The 18,444-nt window shown below is 41.2% G+C and overlaps 1 protein-coding gene across 6 annotated transcripts in view; it reads left to right on the forward strand.

Moving 5' to 3' along the window:
• The window catches only part of USP13 (ubiquitin specific peptidase 13), a 148,246-nt gene that overhangs the window by 99,188 nt on the left and 30,614 nt on the right, over nt 1-18,444 (forward strand). For all 6 annotated transcript variants that reach the window (XM_065540218.2, XM_074031433.1, XM_005546451.5 and 3 more), the window contains 5 exons: nt 1,815-1,937; nt 4,132-4,158; nt 8,136-8,279; nt 11,097-11,263; nt 13,081-13,234. In XM_065540218.2, the coding sequence (XP_065396290.1) occupies nt 1,815-1,937; nt 4,132-4,158; nt 8,136-8,279; nt 11,097-11,263; nt 13,081-13,234 (615 nt within the window). The remainder of the gene's footprint in view (nt 1-1,814; nt 1,938-4,131; nt 4,159-8,135; nt 8,280-11,096; nt 11,264-13,080; nt 13,235-18,444) is intronic.

The raw sequence follows: 18,444 nt of genomic DNA on the forward strand, positions 1-18,444 counted from the left end.
ATTTTGGCTTCATGAGGTTTTCTTCATGCTAATTTTAAAAGTTCCTGACCATTGTTAGAGGTTAATTTTTCAGACAATGCATAAAAGCCTTTCTCCAGCATTATGATCTGATGCCAAGGGTGTTACTAGGTTGTCCTCAGTGGCATGGAAGAATGTACAGTTTCTCAAGCAAGTACCTTGGACTATTTGCCAGACTTTTAAAGTTTTTATGTTTTTAAGTACTTAAGAAAAAAAAACCAACTGAATCTTATGCTGGTTAACTAAGCACTTGTCCGAAGGGGATAGGTAAAAAGGATGTAGAATCGGCTGGAGTGATTTCCTAGAGACCTCCAGCACTAACAGTTACACAGCACTTGTTTGTCATGGGAAATTGTGCTGGGCTGTTACTGATCCTACAGGAGATCCTCCCTTTTCTTGACGGAATAGTTTTGTGAGCAGAGGAAGACAAGAGGGCAGGATGTTGACCACTCAGCTTTTCTTCCATGGACCTGAAAAGTAACTGAGAGAAAAAACTTCCTTGTTCTGAAGGCTTTGAATTGCCTTGGAGATAGTTTGCTTATTTTCTTTGTCCTTGGAATTTCTGTAAAGGAATACAACATTTGAATCCCATTTCATTGACTTGCTGAATTTTAAGGAACCTCAAAATTTTCTTTAATGAACCTGAATTTTTCTCTTAAGGAGCAGTTGTATTGATTTTGTTGGTCAGTTTTTATGTTTGGTTTTGCTGCCTCCTGAAATTTAAATTTGCTTTTGTAAACTAAGCTCTGTTCTTTGGGTCGTTGTTTTAAAATAGGATTTATGTACCTGGTGTCATCACTGATTCTGGGGGCAGTACTTTCAGGTTGTTTGCTAGCCCAAAAGATGTATCCTGTACCAACATTTGAACCCATTTTCCATTATTGTCATCTGAATATGTGCGATACTAAATCTTGACAGGGTATCAGTCAGACAAATTTTGTATTTGAATAAGTCAACACAACAACGGAGTCAAGAAGTTAAGAAAAGTACTGTAAAGATAATACACTAGAGATTCAATTAATTTCTTTAAAACTTCATTATTTATTCAAAACCATATTTAGAATATCCATAGTACCCATCATGATCCGAGAATGGGTTGCATCGTCAAAAGGCGTTGCAAACTCAAATGCCTAACAAGGACAGGGTAATAATCTAAATGAAGGAACTGGGCTGAGTATAGGAAGCTTGTAGCTAGCTAGCTTGGCCTTGCTTGGGTGTTCCCACGTTGAATAAAGAGATGAACTAGAAAAGCTACCATAAGAATCAGATTAGCACAAACATGATGCTCAGGGAGCAACAAGGAGCAGTGGGGTCTGTGTCAGACTAGCATTGCACCATTGTCTAGGGTAGAAACTGAAGATCAGCTCCAGATGGTTGTTACCATATGAGAATATGCTACAGCTTTATGCTTTTCAAAATAAGCTGGAAATCTGGATTTTACCTTACATCTTCTGATTTAAAATTTGGAATTTGTTGTTCACACTTCTAAAATATCAAACAGATTGTGTCTGGGCCACACATGGTCTATGGGCTGCCAATTTGTGACCTCAGGCTTAAATGATTTGCTCTTGTTTGGTGTGAAATCCTGCCACCCACTGTATTTTCCCTGGGTTCTCCACTAATACCTGATTAGTCTTGATGAAGCTGCTGGTCGAGCGACATATTCTAGGGAATTGAAAAACATCCCTTAGCTCTGTCTAGACACGTGCATGTAGAGTTATAGTGCTGGTATTATAATAAGCACATAATAAGTGATTATGGAGAGCCCAGTGGATATAATCTCTCTCATTTTGCAGATGTTTCTATTGATATGCCAGACCTACTTGATATCAACCATCTCCGAGCCAGGGGGTTACAGCCAGGAGAGGAGGAACTTCCAGACATCAGCCCCCCCATAGTCATTCCTGATGACTCAAAAGGTACCATCTCCTGCCAGGAGAATATGCTCTACCCTCCCACCCTGTTCTATAGGAACAGTCTCTTTCTTCCACCACTGTGTTGCTGCTACCACCACCACCCACTGGGGGTCTAGCTGCCTTGCTGTGATGTAACCCACCACCGACACACAGAAAGGGGGCATAGCTGCAATGGTAAACATAAAATAGACATTGTAAGAGGCACAGACCCATCATGTGTGGTCGAAATGGACAGTTTTTTTCTGTAGGCTCTTAGTCTAGGGAAGCTGTCATTCTTGGGAGTACCTTTGGACAACCTAAAGGGGAAATTGAACGGCGTGAGTTGGTTTTAAAAACTATGATGGCATCTTACCTCCCCAGCTTTGTTACTGCTTCATAGAAAGGAAGAGGTTTGAGTTTCTCTTTGACTCTGTGACCCTGTCACTGGTCATTGTTCAGAATACATAACTTTTTCTTTTTGAGGCGGAGCCTTGCTCTTTTGCCCAGGCTAGAGTGCAGTGGCATGATCTCAGCTCACTGCAACCTCCGCCTCCTGGGTTCAAGCAATTCTCCTGCCGCAGCCTCCCAAGTAGCTGGGACTACAGGCGCACACCACCATGCCTGCCTTATTATTATTATTTTTGTATTATTAGTAGAGACGGGGTTTCACCTTGTGAACGAGGATGGTCTCGATCTCCTGACCTCGTGATCTGCCCACCTCAGCCTCCCAAAGTGTTGGGATTACAGGCGAGAGCCACTGTGCCTGGCCTCATAACTTTTTAGTGGAAAAGGACATGCCAAAAATAGTTGTCTCACCTTTGTGGGTTCAAAAACAGTGTCAGAAAAATCGTGGTTTAATTATTAGCTCAGTTATCCCGATGAAATCAGTTTCATTCTGGCTTTGTTCACTCACCTGTTTACTGTTCATCTTCCTAATGAGTTAATCAGGTAAATTAACTCATAATGACAGAGCGCTCTCTGAGACCGTCTACTAAAGGTTTTCCATCAGTTAAACAGTGAAGCTGGTCAGGTATAAAGGAAGATGAGTCTAGAAGGAGCAAGATAGGATTCAGATAGCATCTGTATTTTGTTGTTCTCTAATGCTGGGTCAGATGCTAAATTATAGAGAAAGAGTAGAGAAGGGACATTCTAGGTCATGTAGTACAGTTGGTTCATTAAAGGGGTTAAAGAAGGATCAGCATGGGCATCAGATAAATATAAGAAGGTTTATTAGTACTGCTCTGGCTCTCTCTGATGTTCATAATAGAATCTTTGGTTTGTAGTTACACAGAGCTCTTAGAAATACAGAGAGAGGGCCAGGCGTGGTGGCTCATGCCTGTAATCCCAGCACTTTCGGAGGCCAAGGTGGGCAGATCACGAGATCAGGAGATTGAAACTATCCTGGCCGACATGGTGAAACCCCGACTCTACTACAAATACAAAAATTAACTGGGAGTGGCCACGTGTGCCTGTAATCCCAGCTACTCAGGAGGCTGAGGCAGGAGAATCGCTTGAACCAGGGAGTTGGTGGTTACAGTGAGCTGAGATTGTGCCTCTGCACTCCCACCTGGTGGCAGAGCAAGATCCTGTCTCAAAAAAAAAAAAAAAAAGAAAAGAAAAATACAGAGAGAGGCCGGGCACAGTGGTGCATCCCTATAATCCCAGCACTTTGGGAGGCTGAGGTGGGAGGATCACTTGAGCCCAGGATTTGAAACCAACCTGGTCAGCATAGTGAGACACTGTCTCTACAAAAAATAAAATATTTAAAAGTTAGCCAGGCGTGGTGACTGGTGATGTGTGTCTGTAGTTCCAACTACTCAGGAGGCTGAGCCAGGAGGATCACCTGAGCCCAGGAGGTTGAGGCTGCAGTGAGCCATGACTGCTGCACCACCCTCTGGCCTGGGTGACAGAGTGAGACCCTGTCTCCAGAAAAAAATTTTTTTAAAGAAGAAATAACAGAGAGATAATAGGGAAATAGTAGTTTGTTAGGATAATAATCAAAGTATCATGTTTTAACTAACCTAAATGCCTGAAAGCTATTACTTTCTCTCATTACTGAGGCTGGGGTGGTCTGTGTGCGATTGAGGGACTGACAACAATGTGTGGTCCCTAGGGGTGGGGAGGGCAATTGGGAATGCTCTGGATCAATGGGTTTTCTTTTTCTAAAACTCTTCAACATGGTTTGGTCTCATTTTCTGTCCTCTCCCTTAATTTCCAGATCGCCTGATGAACCAATTGATAGACCGTATGTATCTTTAAAAATGTTTCCCAATGTCCTACTATTGTTACTAATCTGATGAATTTGTCTGTGAGAGTTCAGTAAAGAGGCATTGTTCTGTAAGTGTGTGTGTGCAGCTTTTCCCAGGTGGGAACGACTCTGTGTCTGCTAGTCAGTGACACACTGATCAGGTGGCCCGTGGGGCTCAGGAGAGTGACCATTAGCATGAGGCTAACCAGCCCTGGGTCACAATCTTGGCCTGCCATTTATGACTGTGTGACCTGAAGTAATTTACTTACCTTCTCTTTGCCCCAGTTTCCTCCTGTGTGAATGGGGCTAGACTTGCCCTTTCTTCCCTCTCTGGCCACTGAGTAGGCCTCTTTGTGCAATGGTGGCACATGGTCAGTCACTTTTTCCTCTCCTGCTGTAAGACACATAATGAAGACACACAGCTGACAGGACATGATAGTGTTAATTAATGCTCTCAAGGATATTAGTTTGACTGGATTGTTTGTTAATTTTATAGCCTTTTAGTTCCTAATCCTGTGGGAGTTGATACTCTTGGTTTTCTAGAAAGAACATTAAAAAAAAAAAAATAGACAGTATTTAGATATTAACTAGGAGAAAGATAAAGCATTTAACACTAGATACTCTAAATCTTTTGGTCTGTAAAGTCTTTCAAGACAGTAACTAATATTAATTTAGGAGTTTGAATCTTACACATTGCAAATGATTGATCATGTAGCTTAGACCTCCATGTTTCCTTTCTTGAGACAATTATGTTTTGCTGGTTGTTAGAGGAGTGATTAGAGTCAGCAAGAGTCAGCCTGCCATGATCTTCACATGCTACCTGGTAGGACTGTGGGTAGCCTGGGACATACTATTCCCACTGCGAATAATCTAATTGTAATAACCGCTGCTAAAGTTTTTGAATGCTTACCATGGATCATTTTGCATTTATTGTTCCATAAATTTTTTCAACAGTCTGCAACTCTAGTTTTTATAAAACAAGGTCCCAGATCTCACTGGGACAGGTCTACAACTCTACTTTTTATAAAAAATGGTAGGAAGGGCAAGGCAGGTGACATTTTGTAGAGGATCAAACTTCCTAGATCTAGGAAGTTTTGGAGACCCAAGACCTGGGACCAGAACTAGGGCTAGGAATTTCCGTGCTTCTCAGGCCACTAGACTATCTTGGCATGTGAGAGGTTTGCTTGTTGCGTCTAATGCTGTGGAGAGCTGACCTGCGGGATCTCACGCCATGGGAAGTGATGGGCATTTGGAACTCACTGTGCCAGAGGAGACTGCCTCTGACTGTGAGAGCATGCAGCCATTTTTTAGTGTTGCTGGTTTGGCCATTTGTTTCCTCCTGGATCTAAGCATGCTGTCTTACCAACAATCAGGAGAAAATAAAACTACCTGTCATGAACTGACATTTGCATCCTATCTTTCTTAAATGTTTTTTTATTTTTTATTTTTTATTTTTGAGACAGAGTCTTGCCTCAGCCTCCCAAGTAGCTAGGACTACAGGTGCCCGCCACTATGCCCAGCTAATTTTTGTATTTTTAGTAGAGACAGGGTTTCACTGTGTTAGCCAGGATGGTCTTGATCTCCTGACCTCGTGATCCACCCGCCTCAGCCTCCCAAAGTGCTGGGATTACAGGCATGAGCCACTGTGCCCAGCCCTTAAATTTTTAAAAAGAATAACTATTTTCTCATTACAAAAGTAAAAAGTCATTTAGAGACTATAGAGTAGTCAGAAGAATCATCCATGGTTCTATCACCTGTCTATAACCACTGTTGACATTTGGGGTATATCCTTCTATTCTTTATTGTGCCTGGCTCACTTTATTTTTCACAAAAATGGAGTTATATATTTCTTATTTTTTTTTTTTTTTTGAGATGGAGTCTCACTCTGTCACCCAGGCTGGAGTACAGTGGCACAATCTTGGCTCACTGTAACCTCTGCCTCCTGGGTTCAAGCGATTCTTCTGCCTCAGCGTCCTGAGTAGCTGGGATTACAGGTGTACGCCGCCACGCCCGGCTAATTTTTTGTATTTTTAGTAGAGATGGGGTTTCACCATGTTGGCTAAGCTGGTCTCGAACTCCTGACCTTGTCATCTGCCTGCCTTGGACTCCCAAAGTGCTGGGATTACAGGTGTGAGCCACCATGCCTGGCCGGAATTATATATTTCTAGTCTAATATTATCAACATGTATGTTTGAGATTATATCTCAACTGCCATTGAAAGGTGTTCTGCAGAGTTTCATAGTTTCTGTACTGTAGGATTCTTTACTACAGAACTTTTGAGTCTTCACTGTACTAATGCACATCATGAATTTCTAAGGAGAAGATAGACTATGTAGGTTTAAAAACTTATTTGACCACAGAAACCCCATTTTTAATTCAACGATTACATCTCTTAGAACACTACGATCCTGCAGAACACCATTTGGGAATCACTGTTGTCCAACATAATTGTTTTCTGAACATTTGACCTTGATAGGATGTTTTATGTATCTTCCTTGTAAGAGAGCACTTTGGTAAATGCATTTTGGTTTTTTGAGACAGAGTCTCACTCTGTCGCCAGGCTGGAGTGCAGTGGTGTGATCTCAGCCCACTGCAACCTCTGCCTCCCAGGTTCAAGCAATTTTCCTGCCTCAGCCTCCCAGATAGCTGGGACTACAGGTGCACGCCACCACGTCCAGCTAATTTTTGTATTTTTAGTAGAGTCGGGGTTTCACCATGTTGGCCAGGATAGTCTCCATCTCTTGACCTCGTGATCCACCCGCCTTGACCTCCCAAAGTGTTGGGATTACAGGCGTAAGCTACCGCACCCGCCTGGTAAATGCATTTCAATACAAAATTTTTGTAGAACAGCTATCTCTCTTCTCAGTTCTTCTACTGATTGCCAGAAAATTGACAGAAGTTTTAGTAGAGTCCTCAGGACATGGAAAACCCAAGGGATATATTTTATATTCCAGTTTTTTCTCCTCTTTTGGTATAATAGAACAGTGTGTATGTGTATGTATCCTTACATACACACAGCTTTACACACACATCTCTATCAATATCTATATGTTATTAACAAAAGAAAAAACCCAAAGTGTCTGAGCCCAAGTTACTTTGTAAAGCTGTCTCTTAATATTTTAAACTTGTATAATTAAAAAAGGAAATTTTTACTTCTATACTTAACATTTGCACTCTCCATTTCCCAGAGCTGATTGCTTCCTATGATTGCCAGATGTATCTAAAGACCTGCATTAACTTTCTGTGAGGTTTAAGGAACAGGCTTTTAGGGCTGTAGATAGTGCTTTCTCTTCAAGTTTCAGTCATAGGAGAGGCTGCTGTAGAGGTCTTGAGAATGCTCTGAAATCATTCTGGGAATACACTAAATCTCTCCATATGAAACTAGGGAACTGTTTTTCATTGCTTGGATTGTCCAGGTGATTAACTTGGTTCCTATTTGGGTCAAAGATATAAACTTAGCCCAAAGAGCTTTAATATTTGGATGGCTTAAAACAAAACGAAACAGGGCCGGGCGCGGTGGCTCAAGCCTGTAATCCCAGCACTTTGGGAGGCCGAGGCGGGCGGATCACGAGGTCAGGAGATCGAGACCATCCTGGCTAACACGGTGAAACCCCGTCTCTACTAAAAAATACAAAAAACTAGCCGGGCGAGGTGGCAGGCGCCTGTAGTCCCAGCTACTGGGGAGGCTGAGGCAGGAGAATAACAGGAACCCGGGAGGCGGAGCTTGCAGTGAGCCGAGATCTGGCCACTGCACTCCAGCCTGGGTGACAGAGCAAGACTCTGTCTCAAAAAAAAAAACAAAAAAAAACAAAAAAAAAACAAAAAACAAAACGAAACAAAGTAAAACTATTATCTACTCCCAACAAAGTAGCACTTTCTTTGGGTAGCATGTGGATAAGAGAGTGAAGAGCAGCTAAGACAAGAAGCGATAGAGTTTCCTCTTTCACACTAGAATATCCTGTTGTGCTCTGTAGCATCAGACATCGATGAGTCATCAGTGATGCAGCTGGCCGAGATGGGTTTCCCGCTGGAAGCATGTCGCAAGGCTGTGTACTTCACTGGAAACATGGGTGCCGAGGTGGCCTTCAACTGGATCATCGTTCACATGGAAGAGCCAGGTAGGTGACAAGAAAATGGAATGGCTTTGGAGTCTGATGTGACCCTTAGTGATGCTGAGTCCTGGTCCTTCCAAGGCCCCTGTGGTTGTATCCCTAGAAAATGACTTTACAGTCCCTAATCTGCTGCAGTGGAGGAGAAAGCCAGTTTTTGTCTTTCTTCTTGTTTTTAAAAACAACAGTTTTAGGCCAGGCACAGTGGCTCACGCCTGTAATTCCAGCACTTTGGGAGACTGAGGTGGGCAGATCACAAGGTCAAGAGATGGAGACCATCCTGGCCAACATGGTGACACCCTGTCTCTACTAAAAATACAGACATTAGCTGGGCATGTTGGTGCGTACCTGTAGTCCTAGCTACTCAGGAGGCTGAGGCAGGAGAATCGCTTGAACGCAGGAGGTAGAGGCTGCAGTGAGCCAAGATCGCACCACTGCACTGCAGCCTGAGTGACGGAGCGAGATTCTGTCTCAAAAAAAAAAAAAAAAAAAAAAAAGCAAGCAGCTTTATTAAGATATAATTCACCCCTTTAAAGTTTATAAGTCAGTGGCAAAAAGACCAATAGAGAGATATGGGATATACTTCCAACTAAGCAATGATGAAAACTTGAAATGGAAACATGGCCGTGAAGAAACGGAAGCTGTTTAGTTAGCTTTTTCTTTTATCTACTTTATTAAGCTATAATGCATATATTCATCTATTTAAAGTGTACATTTCAATAGTTTTCCATAAATTCAGAGTTGTGCAACCATTACCACTATCAAATTTTAGAACATTTTGTACCCTCCAAAAGAAATCTCGTATATATTAGCAGTGACTCCCCGTTTTCCCACTCACCCCAGCCCCTGGCAACCACGAATCTGTTTTCTGGATTTGCCTGTTTTGGAAATTTCATATAAATTGAGTCATATACGATGAGGTCATTTGTGTTTGGTTTCTATCACTTAGCATAATGCTTTCAATCACTTAGCATAATGCTTTCAAGATTCATCTATGTTGTAGTATGTGTCAGTACTTCGTTCCTTTTTATGGTAAAATAATCGTCTACTGGGTCGGGTACAGTGGCTCATGCCTGTAATCCCAGCACTTTGGGAGGCTGAAGCAGGAGGATCACTTGAGGTCAAGAGTTCAAGACCAGCCTGGCCAACATGGTGAAACCCCATCTCTATTAAAAATGTAAAAATTTTCTGGGCATGGTGGCGGGCACCTGGAGTCTCAGCTACTTGGGAGGCTGAGGCAGGAGAATTGCTTGAGCCCAGGAGACGGAGGTTGCAGTGAGCCAAGATCATGCCACTGCCCTCCAGCCTGGGCAACAGAGTGAGACTCTGTCTAAAATAATAATAATAATAATAATAATAATAATAATAACAACAACAATAATAATAGTCTATAATATGGATATACCACATTTTATTAATCTTTATCAATTCATGGACATTTGGGTTATTTACATTTTTTGGCTTTTATGAACAATGCTGCTATAAACATTTTTGTGCAAGTTTTTGTGTGGATGGACATTTATTTTTACTTCTCTTGAGTGGAATTGCTGTGTCATATGGTAACTCCATATTTAACTTTTTGAGGAATTACCAAACTGTTTTACATAGTAGTTGAACCATTTTACATTTCCACCAGTAGTGAATGTGAGTTCCAGTTTCTCCATATTGCCACCAACCCTTATTATTATCTTTTTTATCACACCTATCCCAGTGGGTATGAAGTGGTATCTTGTGGTTTTGGTTTGCATTTTCCTAATGACTAATCATGTTGAGCATCTTTTCATATGTTTATTGACTGTTTGTGTATCTTATTTGGAGATATGTCTATTCAAATTCTTCACCCATTTCTAATGAAGTTATCCTTTTATTATTGAGTTCTAAGAGTTCTTTTCAAATTCCAGAGACAAGATATATGAGATATATGATTTGTAATTTTCCCCCCATTCTGGTGTTTTTTCACTTTCTTGATGGTATCCTTTGAAGCACAAAAATGTTTAATTTTGATGAAGTCCAATTTATCTTTTTTTTTCTTTTATCCTTGTGCTCTTTGTGTTGTGAATAAAAAACCACTGCCTAATCCAATGGCAAAAAGACTTACTGTTATGTTTTCTTCTAAGATTATTATAGTTTTAGCTCCTACATTTAGGTCAATGATCCATTTTGAGTTAATTTGGTGTATGATGTGAGGTGAGGGTCTGACTTTATTCTTTTGTATGTGGATATCCAGTTGTCGCAGCATCATTTGTTGAAAATAATGTCCTTTCCCCACTGACTAGTCTTGTTGAAAATCAATTAACCACAGGTATATGGTTTCATTTCTGGAATCTCAATTCTATTTAATTGATCCGTATGTCTGTCTTGATACTAGTACCAGACTGTCCTTTTTTTTTTTTTTTTTTTTTTAGACAGAGCCTTGCTTTGTTGCCCAGGCTGGAGTGCAGTGGTGCAATCTCAGCTCACTGCAACCTCTGCCTCCTGGGTTCAAGTGATTCTTGTGCCTCAGCCTCCCAAGTAGCTGGATTACAGACGTGCACCACTATGCCCTGCTGATTTTTGTATTTTTAGTAGAAACGAGATTTTGCCATGTTGGCCAGGCTGGCCACGAACTCCTGACTTCAGGCATTCCACCCACCTTGGCCTCCCAAAGTGTTGGGATTACAGGCATGCGCCACTGGGCCTGGCCCAGACTGTCTTGACTATTATAACTTTGCAGAATCATACTTTTCCTTGTTAGTGTTGTTTCAGGACACACACACACACACAAAAAAAAAAAAAAAAAAAAAAGAAAGAAAAAGGAAAAGACTTGGGTGTGGTTATTTTTCTCAGATTTTGCTGAGCCGCTGACCATGCCTGGTTATGGAGGGGCAGCTTCTGCTGGAGCCTCTGTTTTTGGTGCTACTGGATTGGATAACCAACCTCCAGAGGAAATCGTTGCTATCATCACCTCCATGGGATTTCAGAGAAATCAGGCTATTCAGGCACTACGAGCAACGGTGAGCATGAGAGACTGTGTGTGTGTGTGTGTGAATTTATTTCTGTAAGAGTTGAGATTTTCCAATGTACTTTGATCATTTTGATTCATGTTTGATTCATCCAAATATGAATCTCACCATAGCTCATAAAGATTTATTTGCTTATTGTAAATATAAAGCTAAAATAAATGATTTTCACACAGAGAATTTAAGAATAAGGAGATAACAAATCTGGGGTAATATGAGCAAACTGAAAGAAACTTGATATCATCTTGAATATTTGTTAATGGGTCACAAATTTGACTTGGAGCCTGCTTGTGGCCCTGGAGGAAAGAGGGACACATGAAATTCCATGTTCAGTAAGAAGTCCTTTAGGAGATAGACTGCTTTTCTGATACCAAGACCTTGGGTAAATGTCTCTTAAAAGTCCTCATAAAAAACTGAATGGCTCCTTGGAATTCTCTGCTGCTGTTTCTCTCTGCAGAAAGAGAAGGTTCTTCTGGTAGCCATGAACTTCTTGATATAAAGAAACAAGGGCCAGGCGCGGGGGCTCACGCCTGTAATCCCAGCACTTTGGGAGGCCGAGGCGGGCGGATCATGAGGTCAGGAGATCGAGACCATTGTGGCTAACACGGTGAAACCCCGTTTCTACTAAAACTACAAAAAATTAACCGGGCGTGATAGTGGGTGCCCATAGTCCCAGCTACTCCGGAGGCTGAGGCAGGAGAATGGCGGGAAGCAGAGCTTGCGGTGAGCCGAGATTGCGCCATTGCACTCCAGCCTGGGTGACAGAGCGAGACTCCGTCTCAAGAAAAACCAAAAAACAAAAAACAAGGGACCCTGAAACTACAGGGTACACGATTCCCTTCTGCAGTGCTGATATCTGTTTAATATCTAGGGAAAGTACTTAACAAACAAAACAAAACCCATCCTTCCTGGTCACACCATAATCCACTTTTGAGTAGATATCTGCTCTCGATTACTTCTTGCCTATCCTGATGGGGTACCTGCTAGGATCCATTGCTGAGGTCACAGTGGCTCTTGACTGTTTCATGAGAATGTGGCTGGAACAATCTGTCTCCCTTTAAGATGATTAAAATATCTCAACCAGAATTTGTTTTACATGGGGTACTTTCTTGTGCTCCACTCATTTTATTTGCCTGACTGTTTCATTAGAGGTTCTACATCTATACAAATTCTTTAACTTGCCAGTGATGTCACAAGCTGAGAAAGACGGAAATATTTTTATGGTCAATTAGTTTGAAGTACATGGAGTTCAATTTAAACAAGTATACTTACCTAATCAGTGTCGTTGTCATTAATCAAGATATTGATCTTGTCTTTACTGGAATTCAAACATTTTACTAACATTCCAGGAGAGAAGGCTCTAACATAGTACCACACTGGCATCCCTCTATTGTTCAAAGTTATCTGCAGAAAATACAGTTGGTAGAGAAGGTAGTGTGTGCAATTAAAGTGGCTTTAGAAAGAGCTGCACTTAAATGCCATAACCTTGGTTATTCCACACCTATTATTATCAGCATCTTCCTGCAGAAAGGCTGAGCTAACATTGAGATAAGCTTTGGAATGCTGATCTGCTGCTTAGAACTGTTTTCCAGTAAATCCAATTACAGATGTCAGCTGGGAGGCTTGCAGAATGCCATGCCAACTGAACGTGCCTGTCATGCAGAGTCAGAGCTTCTTACTCAGTGGCACTTAGGACTAATGAATTCAGGCCTCCTTCCCTATCTGCTTGACATCTAGTTGAAATGGTCAGGACATAGTGAGGTCTGAGGCTGCATGCATTGTAAAAATGTGTGTTTCTTTTTTGTTGTTAGAATAATAACCTGGAAAGAGCACTGGATTGGATCTTTAGCCACCCTGAGTTTGAAGAAGACAGTGATTTTGTGATTGAGATGGAGAATAACGCCAATGCAAACATTATTTCTGAGGCCAAGCCTGAAGGACCTAGAGTCAAAGATGGATCTGGAAGTAAGTTCTTGCCTTAGAGGCTGTCTGAACAGTCAGGACTATACATTCAGCTCATGCCCTTCCCTCCCACCACGACATATTCAAGCCTTTGCCATCATTCAGAAGTTAGCACAGATCCCATCTTCTTCGCTTTTTTTTTTTTTTCTTTTTGAGACAGAGTCTCACACTGTTGCCACACGGGAGTGCTGTGGCATGATCTCGGCTCACTGCAACCTCCGCCTCCCAGGTCCAAGCTATTCTCCTGCCTCAGCCTCCCGATTAGCTGGGATTACAGGCATGCGCCACCACACCCAGCTAATTTTTGTATTTTTAGTAGAGACAGGGTTTCACCATGTTGTCTAGGCTGGTCTTGATCTCCTGACCTTGTGATACGCCTGTTTCAGCCTCCCAAAGTGCTGGGATTACAGGCATGAGCCACCGTGCCTGGCCGGATCCCATCTTCTTAGAAATGGTGCAGTTTGCCACTTTGCATAGGCCCCGGTGATCTGATAAAGTCATGTCAGAATCATGTTGCTTGGTCATGTGTGTGTCCCTAAGTTTAGGGCCAACTTTGATTTTGTCTGTTCCTTTGAGGTAAAATTTCTTCATGGACCATGGGAGCTTTTGTCAAAAAGGGAACATTTGTTTTCATGGTAGTGTTTTTTGAGTAGTAGCAAAGTGGTCTCATCCTTGATCATATCCTTAACTCATACCAACTACTGATAATATCCTGAAGGGTTGTCTCAGGATGATAGGAAGAGGTGCCATAGGCTGTTGTTCTGCCTTTTAATAGTAAACACTTATGTATGTCACTGTGTGCCATGCAGTGTTCTAAGCACTTTGCATATCAACACTCATGTAATCCTCACTACAACTGATTTTACAGGTGAGAAAAATAGAAGCACAGAGAGGTTGGGTACCTTGCCAAAGGCCACACAGCTCTTAAGAGATGGAACCAAGATTCAAATGCAGAATCCCTGTTCTTAACCGTTGTGATATCCTGCTTCTTGGGCTGTCATTGCCTGTAGAATAATGTTCAGGCTCTTTAGCTTGGCATTCAGCACCTCCTCCAGTCAGATCCCAGGCCACCTGGTCTCCCAGTGTCACTTCTATACTCTCTATACCTGCAGCTGGGATGCCTGGGACTATAGCCACACTCTTAACCTACTCAGCTGTCAACAACTCTCTTCTCAACCTGCAGGTGTTTGCTCAGGTTAACCCCTATTTTTGAAATGAACCTTCTCTCCTGTCACTGCACACGAAAATTCTCATCACTATTTAGAACTTGACCACAGATTCCATTTCTCTGGACTGCCTTCCTAGATCCTTGTCATAATCAGCTCATGTTTACCTCATATACTAGTAATAATTATACCAGTATGAAAAATACTCCCATTTGTGCCATCTTTAATCCTCACAGTAACCTTATGAGTTACATACCATTACTATCCCCATTTTACAGGTGAAGAACCTGAGATATGGAAGGCTAAGTAGTAGCTTGTCAAGGTCTCATAGCTAGGGATGGGTAGAACCACAATTCCTGTGCGGGCAGTCTGCCTTCAGAGCCTGTGCCTGTAGCCACTGAAATGCATTGTTAGTTAGTTAGTTAGTTTGTTTGTTTTGAGACAGAGTCTCACTCTGTCACCCAGGCTGGAGTGCAGTGGCGCGATCTTGGCTCACTGCGACCTCCACCTCCTGGGGTCAAGTGATTCTCCTGCCTCAGCCTTCTGAGTAGCTAGAATTACAGGTTAGGGCCACCACGCTTCATTGTTAGTTCTTCTGTTATTAGAGGTATCAAATTGATCTTGCAGTAAAATTACTTCTGTAGGTATTTGTGTCTCCCATTTGACTAGGAGCTTGCCCAGGGCAGAGGCCATTTGGCTTTTATAAAACTCATGGTGTCTAGCATGGTGCTAGACACATAGAAAGTACTGAGTAAATAACAATTGTATTTAACTAAATCTACACTAGCAGCATTTGTTCCTATAATCATATAGTGGCAGATCTACTCATTAATCTTCTTTCCAGACCTAATATGTACGTATTGATATAGAGCTAGAGAGAGATGGTAGGAGGGAACTTTCTTCTTTTTTTTAAAATATAAAATAGGAATTTCATCACTGAAACTGTTTCAATGCCAACTGGATAAGAAAAGGATGAGATGTAGTTCTCCCAATTTCAATTTCCGTATTCATTTAAAGTATCTAGTATTACTTTGCAAAAATTACTAGCTTACCTAAAATATTTAAAGCTATAACAGACAGGTTACTCAATAATGCATGAGCAGGATTTATCACGTATTACACGTCCATCAGTTCACTGCTTCATTGATTTTCCATAATGGACTTTTCCCTGGAGAGGATGAGTCCTTGCAGAAGGAATTAACCACAAGGTGGGGCTATTGTAAAGCTGCCAAGGTTTGGCTGTAGAGGGAAGGCAGGTCTGATCTTTAGGGTTTCCTTTCCTCTGGAGCTTGGAGGCAGCAGCCACTCTCTCACAGATGGTCAGGAATGATAAAGAACAGCCACATCATCTCCTCAGGGCTTCCTCTACCTCAGAGTGATCTGTAGATATTCCTGCCACAGCTGGATTTTGAGGTGCATCCTTTAAGGCACGATGGGTCAAACCCCAAGGATTGTGGGTGAGGGTAGCGAAGGAGCACTATGAGATGCACTTAGAAATCGCATGCAAGATATGCAGGATAGAAAGGCAGTAGTAGATGAAACATTTAACTATTAAGACAGAAAAGCAGAAACCTAATTTGCCAAATGCATTTTGAGTTTGATTTTACAGAACCACAAATGTTTTCAAAGTAGCTTCCCCAGCACTGTGCCTGGCCCATGGTGAGGGATCAGGAAATAACTGATTGAATGAAGAATTAAATGAATGCCAGGAGGTAACAGACTTTGGCACTATTTTTGCTGCTTCCACAAAGTACCATATAGAGGGATTGGCTGTGTACTACTGTGTTACATTGCATGAATCAAAGGGAGGGAAAAACATGACTTCCTGTACTTTACTATATTAGCACCCAAACTCATGTTGTGAGTTGTTGCTTTCTTTTTCCTTTGTAAATTAACAATTTATATTGAAGGATATATATTAATTTTAGCAACTTGAGAAAATATAGATATATATTTATCTATATAGATAAAAGACAAAATTAAAAATTACAATCCTACTCCCCAGCAATTACCACAAAATAATGTTTTGTTTATATTCTCTAGACCTTTTTAGACAAATGTATAAAAATGAATATAGATCCATAGAAGTGTAAAATATGACATTCTATTCTATACATTGCTATTTTGTGACTTGTTTTTCCTTTAATGTAATTAACATGTAATTAACATGTGATTAGGCTGTGATTAGGCTGTGAGTTATGTAGGTGTACATGTATAGAAATCTATATTGTTGAACATATATTAACAATATTCTATTATAAACATGTACCATAATTTATATACCTAATTCTAGATTAATTAAGTATCATTTAAATAAAATACCACATTATTACAGAAAGAGTTTCAAATAATGAAGATATTTCCACATTCAGAAGATGACCACTATGATTTTTAAATGAAGAGTTTCTTTTTTTTTTTTTGAGACAGAGTCTTGCTCTGTTCCCCAGGCTGGAGTGCAGTGGCGGGATCTCAGCTCACTGCATCCTCCGCCTCCTGGGTTCAAGTGATTCTCATGCCTCAGCCTGTAACTGGGATTACAGGCGTGCACCACCATACCTGGCTAATTTTTTGTATTTGTAGTAGAGATGGAATTTTGCCATGTTGCCTAGGCAGGTCTCGAACTCCTGAGCTCAGGCAGTCTGCCCGCCTCTGGCTCCTGAAGTGTTAGGATTACAGGTGTGAGCCACTGTGCCCAGCCAAATAATGAGTTTCTTAAAGGATGAATTCAATTCACAGAAGTACCGCACATGCCTAATGTAATCCCTATCCAGGGAATAAAAGCTTGTTCAGCATTTTCTTCCTTCCATCCCTTCCTTCTTTCCTTCTTCTACTAAAAATAATATTGTGATAAACAGCCTCGGGCCTTCATTTCATTATGTCGTTAGGGTAAGTTTCTGGAAGGGAATTTTGTGAGTGAAAAATACGTATTTTTAAGGTTTTAATGCAGATTACCATCACATGACCCTCCACAAACACAACAGGGGGGCCACATCCTGGTCACACTGGTGACTCTTCTGTTTGCCCAGCCTTCCCCAGCAGTGCTGTTGGGTTGAGTGCTTTTTATATTTTTTGTATCTTTATTGCCTAGGTATTTTTCTTCTTGTGTTAACAGCTTCTTTATTTCCTTTGGCCAGTTTCTCACTTTTATTGAGGTTGTCAGCTTTCTTTTATTGATTTTTATGAGAGTTTCATGTACTGTAGATTAGTTTGGGAATACCTAATCACTTTACAATATTGAGTTTTTCTAGCTAGAAACATATGCTTCTCCTTTGATTTATTCACCCCTTCTCTAACTCTTGCAAAGCTGTATGGTTTTCTTCATAACTATGCTGGGCGTTTCTAGTTTAGTTGTGTCTCAAAATTATATTTTCAGTGTTACTTATGAATAAAAATTTTCCCTATAATATATTAAACATTACTGCTGCTAAATTATATAAAGTTACCGATTTTGTAATTGGCCGTTCTCTAGGGGTTTGACTGGCATTACATCAAATTTATAGGTTAACCTGGGAAGATGTGTGTTCTGTTTAGCTAGGTTGTTTAAATTCCCAAGTCATTTCTTTTTACTTTTTCTGGTTGGTGAATTGACTGAGATATTTGACTTGATAATTTTTTTTGTTTGTTTTTTGAGATGGAGTCTCGCTCTGTCGCCAGGCTGGAGTGCAGTGGCGCCATCTCAGCTCACTGCAGCTTTGTACTCCCTGGTTCAAGTGATTCTCCTGCCACAGCCTCCTGAGCAGCTAGGATTATGGCACGCGCCACCATGCTCAGCTAACTTTTGTACTTTTTTTAGTAGAGACAGGGTTTCACCATGTTGGCCAGGATGGTCTCGATTTTCTGACCCTGTGATCTGCCCGCCTCGGCCTCCCAAAGTGCTGGGATTACAGGCGTGAGCCACCTTGTCCGGCTGAGAATATTGAATACAATTAAAGGGTAGGGGTAATTGGTGTTTGAGGAACCAAAACAAACAATGTAAAAACAACCTGTTTTCAGGGTTTTAAGTGGCAGAAAGTCCAAGATAAATCTGTCTAAGCAAAAAGGGAAATA

The sequence above is a fragment of the Macaca fascicularis genome, chromosome 2 (assembly GCF_037993035.2).
Source record: "Macaca fascicularis isolate 582-1 chromosome 2, T2T-MFA8v1.1".
In the NCBI taxonomy this organism is placed as follows: Eukaryota; Metazoa; Chordata; class Mammalia; order Primates; family Cercopithecidae; genus Macaca; species Macaca fascicularis.